Source organism: Monodon monoceros, unplaced genomic scaffold (genome assembly GCF_005190385.1).
Source record: "Monodon monoceros isolate NGI ecotype Baffin Bay Population unplaced genomic scaffold, NGI_Narwhal_1 Super_Scaffold_1, whole genome shotgun sequence".
Lineage (NCBI taxonomy): Eukaryota > Metazoa > Chordata > Mammalia > Artiodactyla > Monodontidae > Monodon > Monodon monoceros.
The window spans coordinates 49635550-49648140 of NW_021703765.1; the positions used below are offsets into that span (position 1 = coordinate 49635550).

Here is a 12591-nt window from a genome sequence, read left to right on the forward strand (position 1 = left end):
TTTCCTAACACAGAGGAGACTGCCCTTAAACTTGTTTTCTATTTTGACCTCTCCACAGCATCTGACTCCAACTCTTGAAAATATTCCCTTGATTTCTGGATGACAGCCTAATCTTTCTGCCTGTTCCTTCCCTTTTTCCACTCACTGGCTCCTTTTCCTTCTTCAGATTCCTAAGTCTGTTCATTCTCCCAAACTTTATTGCTTGTTTTTTACTCTACTTTCTTGGAAATGTAATCCACTTGACAACTATCGTCTTACTTCCAAAGACTTCAAAATATACTACTCCAGCCCTGTTTACCCCTCTCCTCGCCCCAAAACACACACCAATTTTAACTTCTCATTAGACATTTTCACCTGGGATTTTCCACCATCATCTCAAACTCTTTGAGGCTGCATTCTTTTTTTTTTTTTCCCTCCTTAACTGTTCTTTACGGAAAATCTCAAACACACAAAAATAGACAATTGTATATTGAATCCTCATGTACCCATCAACCAGTTTTAACAATTGTCAGCTCATGGCCAATCTTGTTTTCCCTATCCATTCTCCCCTCCTGTATTATTTTGTCATGTAAACTCTTTTTTTTAATATAACTTCAATACTATTATCAACCTATCCCAAATTATCAATAACTATAATAAAATAAACTACTAGTCAGTGTTCAAATTTCTGATTGCCTCACAAATGACAATTTTTTTTAGTTTGTTTAAATCAAGTTCCTAACGAAACCTACACATTTTTTTTCTTTGCAAATTACTTGTTGAAAAAACAGGGTTATTCGTCTTATAAAGATTCATCCAATCTTAATTTTACTAATTGGTGCAGTTTAATAGATTCATCTGTCTCAGTATTTGGTGAGAAACCCTTCAAATTGGCTGCCAGATCGTTTTAACATCACCTAGAAATCTTTGATAGCTTCCTTGCTATCTGGTATGAGGCTCATCTTGTTCACTCCCTGCCAAAGAACTAGAATTAGCCATTTCTCCAAAGAGCCCTGATTCTTCACAGAGGGAAAGGCTATTTCGAGACCATAATCTAGGCACTAAGGTTGGTTATTGTTACAGGAATGGTCACTGTTTCCACGCCTTTTCATGGACAGAGCTAGGAAATGGAGGGGGGCGCAGTGTGTTTTAAAACAAAGATAAAATAAATCGTGAGTTTAAACACTCTCCCAATTCAAATTCCAGACTACAGGGTCTTTACTTAACCTCTTCTATACTACATCTGCGTCTCTTTTTTACCTCTCTGATAATTCTGGTCCTCAGGGTCACTGGGAATAACAGAATTAGAATTATCATATAACTGCTCATTTGGAAATCACTTGGAATTTCCTCTCTGTATGATTATGCCAACAGGAAACACACTTAGGTTCATTTGTTTCATTTTATTCTCCACTTTGGGGAGTTTCCTTTTTGAACTTAATTTTGTTTTCTAATTGTATAAAATACATGTGATTTCAAATCAAATCTATAAAATAAGACATATTCAAAGATGTTTCCCTTCTACCTTTGTCCCCCATATCATATTACCTTGCTATACATGAAAACTTTTTTTAAACTTTATGGTTAATCCTTCCATTGTTTGCTTTTTTAAATATAAAGTTTATATTAAACTTTATATAGTCCCAATTAATAACTAAAATGCAATCAAACAGCTCATTAAACTTACCATATCCTCTGTGCATTCCCAGCCCATTTTCTGACAGTCATACTTTATCTTGTTAGAGCATATAACCATTATGAACTCTACCGTTTCCTTTATAACTATACTGTTTCCATTATAAACTCTACCGTTTCCTTCATTTAATCTTAGTTCAATAAATAAATATTTATTTAATGATCACTACCAGTCCTTCAGTTGACATTTCTTCAGTCATTTTGGTTGTCTAAAACTAATTCTCTAATAGATTACTCAGAAAAGGCTCATGGGGACTCAATTCTCTGGATTCTTACATTTCACAGCAGTCTACAGCCTTTACAGTACTTGAAAGTCGGTTTGGTTATATATAAAATCCTTAGCTTACGTTTTCTTTCCTTGAGCACCTTAAATAAATGTTATTTCATTGTTTTCTGGCATAAAACATTGAGATCACATTTTTTTTTCTTAACAACAATCTGATTTTCTTTCCTTTATAAGTAACTTGGTCTTTTTTCCTAGATACCCAAAGAAATTTTTCTTTTCTTGAAGATTCTATTATTTTACCAGAATATGGCTCTGTGTTTGGTGTTCTGGGTTAGTTTTCCCAGGTATGCAACGTGCCCTTTTAATATTTAATTTCAAATCTTTCAATTTCAGGTAAATTTTCCTGGAATTACAAATTTTAGCATTTGTTATATTCCATTACTTTGGTTTCTGTTTTTTCCTTTTTGCAAGGATTCCCTAATACACATATATTAGATATTCTATATTTGTCACTTTCTCTCAAATACATTTTATCTTTTTGATTTTAAAATTTTTCCTCCTTTTTACCTTCTGTTTCTCTTAAGGCATTATCTGTTGTATTTATTTGCTCTATGTTGCTTCTAGCTTACTTCATTTCTGAAATGAATTTTTTAAAATTCTTTCCTAAGTTCTACCTCATTTCTAACTATGACTTATTTTATCCTTTCATGTCTTTTATCATCTTCTTAATTTTTTAGCTCATTTTGAATTATTAGATTTTAGTTTTCTGTGCATATCTTTCTGATGTACTTTCATCTGTCTGTGGAGAAGTTATTCTATTCCTTATTCTCCTTTTTCAATAATAACAGTGCATAGGGATTCAACCATGATCCCTTCCAACTTTTGCCTGGATTTACTCTTTCCTTTGTGCCTACTCTCTCTACCCTACTCAATCTGGCTTCTATTCCCAGCATTTTCTCCTCAATGGAGGGCTCTGCCCTGGAAGGGAGATTTGGCTGGTTGGTTTGGAGAGTTTATAGCCCCAGGCTACTCCAGTCCCTTCAGACTTTAGCATGGACTTATTGCTCTCACCCCAAACTGGAGTCTACAAGAGCCCTCCCAGGTTCGGCTGTTGTTATCACATTAATCTACCACACTAACCAATGAATACTCATTAGCTATTCTGGAGTTTCCCCCTTCTCAGGTCCACCTGATGCTCCATTAATTCTCTCTGCTGCCACACAGATGCAGACCCTGTAGCTGTCAATGGTTTATCTTTACTCGTTCACATTTTAAGATTCACAAGACTATTCTATCACCTGGCTTTGTTACAGATGTTTGTAGCTTTTTCGGTTATGCTAACTAATCTAGTTGTTATCATGAGGATTTGAGAAGATTCAAATCTACGTCTTCACTACTGGAATCCCAGTACTGCCCTCCAGAAATTACCTAGAGGTTTTGCTTATACAGCAGCTTAATATGGGAGACAGGCTTTGAAGTAATATAGATTTGGGTTCAAATTCCAGTTCATTATCTTAGTTCTGATTTCCTCGTATTTAAAATAAGGATGTCATACCACCACCTACTTATAATATTCCTAAGACAAATAAAGTTTGTATGTTTATGTATATATGTGTAAACATATATATAGTATGTGCTGCATATGTACGTATACATCATTCAGCACAGTGCTCAGTATAACTGGGCACTCAACAGATGGAAGATGCTATAAGGTGTCACTGATAAGGGGAAAAAACAAAAACATCTTGACTATAAAATAATTTTAAATAGTATATATAGCTCCTATAAAATACGTCAAAAAATGACATTTTAAGTAACACCACAGTATACTGAGGCCTGAAGTATATTAATACATTTTTTTAACCAACTTTAATACCAAAAGCAAACAAAACAAAGAGGGATTATATAGAACTCAACTTTTTGGAGAAAAATAATGATTCTAAAATATAGTCCTGAAATACAACTATCACTTATTCAATACCTAACTAAAGCAATAAAAAACGTCAGCAACATGTGCAAACTATGAAATGTCTTTGAATGAAAGCACCACAACAACAGAGATTTTTTTTTTTCTGTTGTGTTCACTAGTACATCCCTGAAGGCTAACAGGCACACTGCTTCTGCTAAAACATCTGCTGAAGGACTAAGGCAGGAAGGAGGAATGGACTGATGGAGGGACAGGACATCATGAAGGATAGGAAAGGGGGACTGGACAGGATAGGAGGGGGCAAATGGGGCAGGAGTTGGGGCTGGACAGGAAGAGAAAAAGGTGTTGACCAGGACAGGAGACTGGACAACACACCAGGGTGGGTTGGATGTCATATGAAGGGGGTGGGAGGGTAGGTATACATGGGACAGGAAGGAGGTGCTTAAATGGGATGGGACTTGGGAAGACAGGATTTGGAACAGGATGAGACAGGAGCAGGGAGTGGGCAAAGTGGAGAGCTGAAGAGGAGGATATAGCAAGGTGGAAAGGAATGGGATACAGGGCAAGGCAGTAAGGGCAGCTGGCAGGATGGAACAGGTAGTACATAAGGAAAGAGACAGGAGGACAGAAGCAAGGAAAAGATGGAGAAAGAGAAAGATGAATGAAAAGAGGGCAGAACAAACAAATTATTTTGTTACTGCTGAATATTTGACGAAAAATGTATTGAATGACTAAATAAAAAATTAAACTGTAGCTCTTTGGGAGCAAAGCTATCTCAGAAGGCACACGTTCTGAGCTGCTCTTGCAGTCTTAAGTTAAGTGGCCCCAAGTGAGGAGAACAGCAGTGGTCCAGCACTGCTGGTGACTGGATGAGCACGTCGCTCTCATTCTGGGGTGAAGTATCAGGAAGCCTCTCTGCCTCACGCCAACATTACATTCTCCACTAAAAGCTCTATCGAAAAATATTAACTATAGCTCTTCTTTGGACTTTACCAGGCTAAGCTAACTGAAATAAGTTAGAAAATAAAAGGCATATATATGTTAAACTGCCAATGAAGATTACAATTCTCAAAGGATTATGCTAATTTACTTTCTAAAATCAAAGTTTTAAAACCTTTTAAAAACTACATAAACATGGTATATTTCCTAGTCCCAAATTATTTTATATGTACTTACTGGGAGCATAGCTTCAGCCCATTCTCCATGTCCTCTCTGTAGAAGTTTAATTCTTTCCAGGTCATAACAAACTTGTACAAGATCACCCACTTGGAACTGTGAGGGGCCTCCTTCTGCACCCTGAGCAGCATCCCCACTTCGGACAATGTTCGCTTTAGTGAGAACAGCAGGATTGAAGGTCCACCTAAAAATCAAAGCCAAAATTCAACATGGGTAAGTTTACTTAATTTTAGTACAAATTCTTAGTTAACCATTACAGGGAAAAAAGCTTTATAACTCATCAACAGTGTAAAGCAATCCTTTACAATTACATCCTGAATGATTTGTATTTCTTTTTATGATTTTATTATTCAGATTTGGGAAAAGAGTTATCCATAATCTCACCACCCGAATATGATACACTTCTGTCTAGCACTTCTGTCTAGATTTATTCGCACTTGCATGTCTTATAAAATTGTTATTAAAAAAAGTAACACTCAAAAAAAGTAATACACACTCGTTAAAAATTAAAACATTTCATAAACATGTAAAGTAAAAGTGAAAGTTCCATTTCACACAAACACACCTGGATCACCATTCCCCACCCCACTAGACACCACAGTTAATACTCCATTGAGTAGCCCTGCAGATCTTCTATTAATATGCAGAGTAATGGTTATAAGAGAGTTGTTTTTTTTTCCATAAATGGGATCATAATATACATATATATATTAGTCTGTGGCTTCTTTTTTCTCAGAGGATGCATCTTGGAACATTTATTTTTCAATGTGACAGATATAGATCTATTTATTTTGATTTAATGGCTACAGAGTATTCCATAGCATCGATATACACAAATGTACTTAGCGATTGTCCTACTGATTATCATTTAAAGTAATTCCACATTTTCACTATTATAACGAACAATACTATAAAAAACATCACTGTATGTACAACTTTGTGCACATGGGGGTCAGTATGTCATTAGAGATTCTTAAAGGAGCCACCTAATCAAAGTATATATTTGTTTACAATTCTGATAGAGCCAAACTGCTCTACAAAGAGTACACTATTTTCCCATACCATTGCAATCTCATGGATAAAAATATTATCTAGTTTTAAATTGCCATGTATGGGTATCTTACATCCTTGTAATCACCATATCAAAACAAACTTGGACTCGGATTTCTTCCTTCCTATACATAAGCATTTTTCTATGCTGCTACCATCTGCACAACCACCATTTTATTGACTACTTAATATCCCATTGAAAAGTTGTACCACAGTGTATAACACACTTCTCCTAGTCCCATATGGTACTCCAAGGGAAAAAAGGTTCCCTAGTCAAATAAACTTTTACAATATGGCATATTATACCCTCCTTTCCTTATTATAATGGCCCTTAGCATATAAAAGGCTCTGAGAGGTCACAACACACAAAACCCTGCTTACTAAATTCCTATAACCATGTAAACTTTCTTTCTAAAACAACCACAAAGAGAAAGAAGTGCCTCTGATCAGTTAAGAATAAAACTCAAATACAAAAAGTTTTCTTTTTAGTCTTATGAGTCATGGTGCCCTTTATTTACCTCACTCCCAAAGTTCCAAAATCTACCAAACCTGTGTAGTGCCCGAACAGTAGTATTTACTCAAGTTGTTCCTTCTACCTACAGCGCTTCCTTGCCCAGGTGAAAACCAAATCTTTCAACCTTACTTAATGTAATATGCTCGCTTAAGTTTTCTCAGATTTGCCCAGCTGAAATGACCACTCTTCTTCTGTACCTTCAGAATAGCCTGAATACTCACCTATCATAACTACTTAAAACATTTTAATACAGCTATTTCTGACTTTGTCTATCCAAATTAATAGAGAAACTCCTTCAAAGCAGAGGACCATGTCTTGTTTGTCTTTGTAATTCTAACACTAATCACAGGGCCTAATACAGGGTAAGTATTTAATAAGTTGGTGTTGAGTAAAGAATAAAAAAAGATTATTTTCTAGAAGTCAAATGTCATGTTACTAATAACACTACTGCCCAAGAAAGAATTTTGACCGAGGAAGAATTCTGCAAGTAATAATCCTAATCTGTGTTAACCTAACATTTCCAAATAACAAATAAGATACTATTTAAGACAAAATATGCTAGTACATGCTACTCTGAACTTAAATTGTGTTGATTTTTTCCTTCTTTTTTATTAAGAGCTTTATTGAGATGTAGCTCACATATCATACAATTCACTCATTTAAAGCATGTAATTCGGTGGTTTTAGTATATTCAGTTGTATAAACCAACCACCACTACCTAATTTCATTTTCATTACCACAAAAAGATAGCCCCTTAACGATTAGCAGTCATTGTGAATTCACCCCTCTCCCCCCAGCCCCTAACAACCAGTAATATACTTTCTGTTTCTATGGATTTTCTTATTATGGACATTCTGTACAAATAAAATCAGATAATATGTGACCTTTTGTGACTGGCTTCTTTCACTCAACATAATGTTTTCAAGATTTATCTATGTTGCAGCATATGTCAGTACTCCATCCCTTTTTATGGCCAAATATAATATTCCATTGGATGGATATATCACATTTTATCCATTCACCAGTTGATAGACATTTGGGTTATTTCCACATTTTGGCTGTTATGAATAATACTTCTACAAACATACATGTGCAGATTTTCGTATGGGCACATGGTTTAATTCTCTTGGGTACGAACCTGGAAGTAGACATGCTAGGTCATACGGTAACTCTATACATAGCATTTTGAGGAACTACTGAACTGTTTTCCAAAGCATCTAGACCACTTCTTGTACTTACCATCAATGTATGAAGGTTTGGTTCTAATTTCTCTATACCCTCAGCAACACTTGTAATTATCCTACCTTTTTATTCTAGTCATTCTAGCATGTGAACTGGCATCTCATCATGGTTTTGAATTGCATTTCCCTAATAACTAATAATGTCCTGCATCTCTTCAAGGGTGATATAAAATGAATTGTGCCCCTCCAAATTTCATATGTTAAAGCTCTCTAGCTCTTAATGTAACTGTATTTGGAGACTGGGCCTTTAGGGACACAAGTAGGTTAAATGATGTCATAAAGGTAGGGTGCCATGTGAGAAGGCAATCCTCTACAAGCCAGGAAGAGGTCTCACCAGAAACCAACCCTGATGGCACCTTGTTCTTGGACTTCCAGCCTCCAGAACTGTAAAAAAATAAACCTCTGTTGTTTAAGCCACCCAGTCTGTGGGATTTTGTTAAGGCAGCCCTAGCAGACTAATGCAATGAGTTTATTGGCCATCTCTATATCTTCTGTGGAAAACTGTCTGTTCAAATCCTTTGCCCATTTTTCAATTAGGTTATTTATCTTTTATTGTTGAATTTTAAGAGTTCTTTATACTATACTCTAGATATAAGTCCCTAATCAGACATATGATTTGCAAATATCTTCTCCCATTCCATGGGTTGTCTCCTCACTTTCTTGATAGTTTCCTTTGAAACACAAAAGTTTTAATTTTGATGAAGTCTATTCACTCTTTCTTTGGTTGCTTCTACTTTGGAGGTCATATCTAAGAAACCACTGTCTAATTCAAGGTCAAGAAGATTTATGCCTATGTTTTAAGACTTCTATAGTTTTAGCTCTTGCATTTAGATCTGTGATCCATTTTTTTTTTTTTTTTTTTTGGCGGTACGTGGGCCTCTCACTGTTGTGGCCTCTCCGTTGCAGAGCACAGGCTCCGGACGCGCAGGCTCCAGACGCGCAGGCTCAGCGGCCATGGCTCATGGGCCCAGCCACTCCGCGGCATGTGGGATCTTCCCGGACTGGGGCACGAACCCGTGTCCCCTGCATCGGCAGGCAGACTCTCAACCACTGCGCCACCAGGGAAGCCCTGTGATCCATTTTAACTTAATATTTGTACATGGTGTGTAGCAGGGGTCCAATTTCATTCTTTTGCATGTCAATATCCAATTGACTCAGCATCATTTGTTTTGTTTTGTAATTGTAGCTTTATTTTTTAGATTGTTGTATACTTGACATATAACATTAAATTAATTAACATTAAATTAGATGTACACCACAATGACTGAATATCTGTAAATACTGTCGGCACCGTTTGTTGAAAAGACTGTTCTTTCCCCATTGAACTGTGCTGAACCCCTGTCAAAAATCAACTGACTTTAAATGCAAGGGCTTATTTCTGGACTCAGTTCTACTCCATCAATCTACATGCTTATTTTTATAACAGACTGTCTTGATTACTGTAGCTTTGTGGTAAATTTTCAAATTGGGAAGTGTGAGTCCTCCAACTTTGTTCTTCATTTTTTAAACTGTTTTGGCTATTCTGGGTCCCTTGAGTTTCCGTATGAATTTAAGGTTCAGTTTGCCAATTTCTGTATAAAAAAAAAAGGGCAAGGATTTTGATAGGGATTGCACTGAATCTGTTGATTAGTTTGAGGAATACTGTCATATGTTAAATGTTGAATTATTCCCCCCAAATGATATGCTGAAATGCTAATCCCCAACACCTCTGAATGTGAGCATATTTAGAAACAGGGTGTTTGCAGATGTAATCAAGTTAAAATGAGGTCATATCAGATTAGGATGGGCCCTAAATCCAATGACTGGTGTCCTTATAAGGTCACGTAAAATCATCTTTTGATCATTGTCTATGTAAAAGACTCTAGAAGTTCCATGAGCTCAATTAACTTTCTTCTATGCCTCCTTAGGGTTATTTCCTTATGGATGGCTAAGGTACAAATGTTGGCCTGACGAAACTAAAATAGCGGGCTGGAGGACTGTTGATGTGGCTCTCGGTATTAAATCATCTCCCTACAACTGTCTGAACTTGACTAATCAGAGACTGACTTGAATGAATTTGAAAATAAACTATGTACCCAGAAGAAAAAAACGAAGGTCATGTGACAACAGAGGGGCACAGAGACTCACAGGGGACAAGACCATGTGAAGACAGAGGCAGAGAAATGAGTGACGCATCGACAAGCCAAGGAAAGCCAAGGACTGCCAACAACCACCAGAAGCCAGGAGAGAGGCATAGAAGAGATTCTCCCTCAGATACCCAGAAGAAAACAGTCTTGCCAACATCTTCACTTTGGACTTCTAGCCTCCAGAATTTGAAAGAATAAGTTTCTGTTGTAAAGCTGCTGTTTGTGGTAATTTGTTATGGCAACCCTAGGAAACTAATACACCATCTAAACAACATTAAATCTTCTGATCCATAAACATGAAACATCTTTCCATTTAGGTCATCTTTAATTTCCTTCAACAATGTTATATAGTTTTTGGTATACAAATCTTGTACTTATTGGGCTAAATTTATTCTTAAGTATTTTATTCTTTGTGATGCTATTGAAAATGGAATTGTTTAATTTCATTTTCAGATTGTTCATTGCTAGTATACAGAAATACAACTGATTTTTCTTTTTCTTTTTTTTTTTTCTGGTACACGGGCCTCTCACTGTTGTGGCCTCTCCCCCTGCAGAGCACAGGCTCCAGACGCGCAGGCTCAGCGGCCATGGCTCACGCGCCCAGCCGCTCCGCGGCATGTGGGATCTTCCCGGACTGGGGCACGAACCCGTGTCCCCTGCACTGGCAGGCAGACTCTCAACCACTGCGCCACCAGGGAAGCCCTGATTTTTCTATATTGATCTTGTATCCTGTGACTATGCTGAATTCATTTATTAGTTCTAACAGTTTCTTTTGTGGATTCTTTAGATTTTTCTATACACAAGATCGTGTCACCTGTGAACAGAGAGGGTTTAACTTCTTCCTTCCTCTTATTTCTTTTTCTTGCCTAATTGCCCCAGCTAGACCCTCTAGGACAATATGGAATAAAAGTGAGGAGAGCAGACATTCTTGTTTTGTTCCTGATCTTAAAGGAGAAAGCATTCAGTCTTTCCCACTGTACGCTGTTAGCTGTGGGTTTTTCATCGATGTCCTTTATCAAGCTGAAGAAGTTCCCTTCTGTTCCTAGTTTATTTAGTATTTTTATCATGAAGGATGTTGGATTTTGGCAAATGCTTTTTGTGTATCTCTTGATATTATCATGTGTATCCTTAAGATTTAAACACAATTAGAGCTAATTCTATAATGTGGTTAGCAACTTAATGTTAATTTTTCTTATTTCATATATAATCCTTCCCCTAAAGAATCTCAGAGAGTTAGTTTCTTTATGTACATGTCAGTAATAAAGCTTTGACAACTATTCAATTTAACTACCGAATTTTTTCTTTAAAATACTGTAAACATACTAGTAAACTGGATATATTTTGGCCCCTAGGGACAAATAAATAAAAGGCACAGGCCCAGTCTCCAAGAAACACGAAACCCAGAGACCAAATAAATAACCATTTTAGTAAATAGGAGACCTAAACAGATAAATAGCGTATGCATGTACCAGGGAGGGGGGAAGGAGAGAGGAAGTAAGCATAAAAGTTCAATATTTATAGGAGGCAAAGGAGTTAATCCAGAGAAGGAGGGAGACAAGGAGGAAAGGGTATTCTGCATGGAAGGAGTGGTGTGTGCAAAGGTTACAGAAGTGAGGAAACACACGCAGTGCTGTGTGGCTGATAAGCATTAGTGTGTGCACAGGTGTCTGTGGCAAGGCAGAGCTGTGTTACCATGAGATGACGCTGGAGATATGGGCCAGAGGAGTTTTACTGTTATCCCGTTCATTCAGGGTAGACTGATGCAGTCCAACAGAACACAGAACTTTTTAGCTATACTTGGACCTAATACTGATACAATGTATTCTGCCCCCTAAAGGAAAAAAAAAAGTGCACAGAACATTGAATCATAAATATATTCATATAAATATATACACATACACACACACACACACACACACACACACACACACACACACACACATACACTGTTCTTACTTGTTTCCCTCCACTTTACCAACATATTCCGGATTTTCATCTATTATTGAAGAGTTAGCTGTAAGAGGTTTTATTATATCACATTATTTGCTTTCTTTAAGGCTCTTTCCTCTATATACTAACTTTATTTGCCATTACTGAAAATTAAAAAATATAACCAACCTATTGCCACTTGGATACTGTACTACAATGTCATGATCTTCATCAATGCCACAAACAGTTCCAGTTGTAGTTAAGGTCTCAAACATGCCATCAGTCCATCCTCCATGACCGTGCTGCAAAGACTGTACAATTTCTAGGTCAAGATCTATATTGACCAGGTCACCAATCTGCAATCCACCAGGATTCCTGTTGCCATTCTGCTCACCTATAATTGCAGAGGGAGTTGACAAAGGAAAAGGAAAATCACAGCAACAACAGGCAACTGCACTGTTTTAAATAAGAAAAAGCCCAAGATATCTGAGTTTTAGTTACTATCTAATCTTAAAATGTTTTGAGAATATACTGTGAGTATCAAATTCTAGAATTAGAGAGCTTTAAAAAAAAGAAAGAAAAGAAAACAGACTCAAAACCAGAAATAATGTAATGATTTACAACAATGACTGAACAGGGGCAGAATCCACAGAAGACTAGGCAACCATCTATCAGAACACAAAGTTCTGAGCATTGACAATATTCACCTTTCCGCCTGGATGACTTGC

The 12591-nt window shown here is 36.8% G+C and overlaps 1 protein-coding gene across 1 annotated transcript in view; it reads right to left on the bottom strand.

The window, feature by feature from the left end:
• The window catches only part of MIB1 (mindbomb E3 ubiquitin protein ligase 1), a 113158-nt gene that overhangs the window by 69865 nt on the left and 30702 nt on the right, over nucleotides 1–12591 (bottom strand). The window contains exons 6-7 of the mRNA XM_029223352.1: nucleotides 12053–12257; nucleotides 5004–5187 (exon numbers count right to left, since the gene is read on the bottom strand). Coding sequence (XP_029079185.1) covers nucleotides 5004–5187; nucleotides 12053–12257 — 389 coding nt within the window. The remainder of the gene's footprint in view (nucleotides 1–5003; nucleotides 5188–12052; nucleotides 12258–12591) is intronic.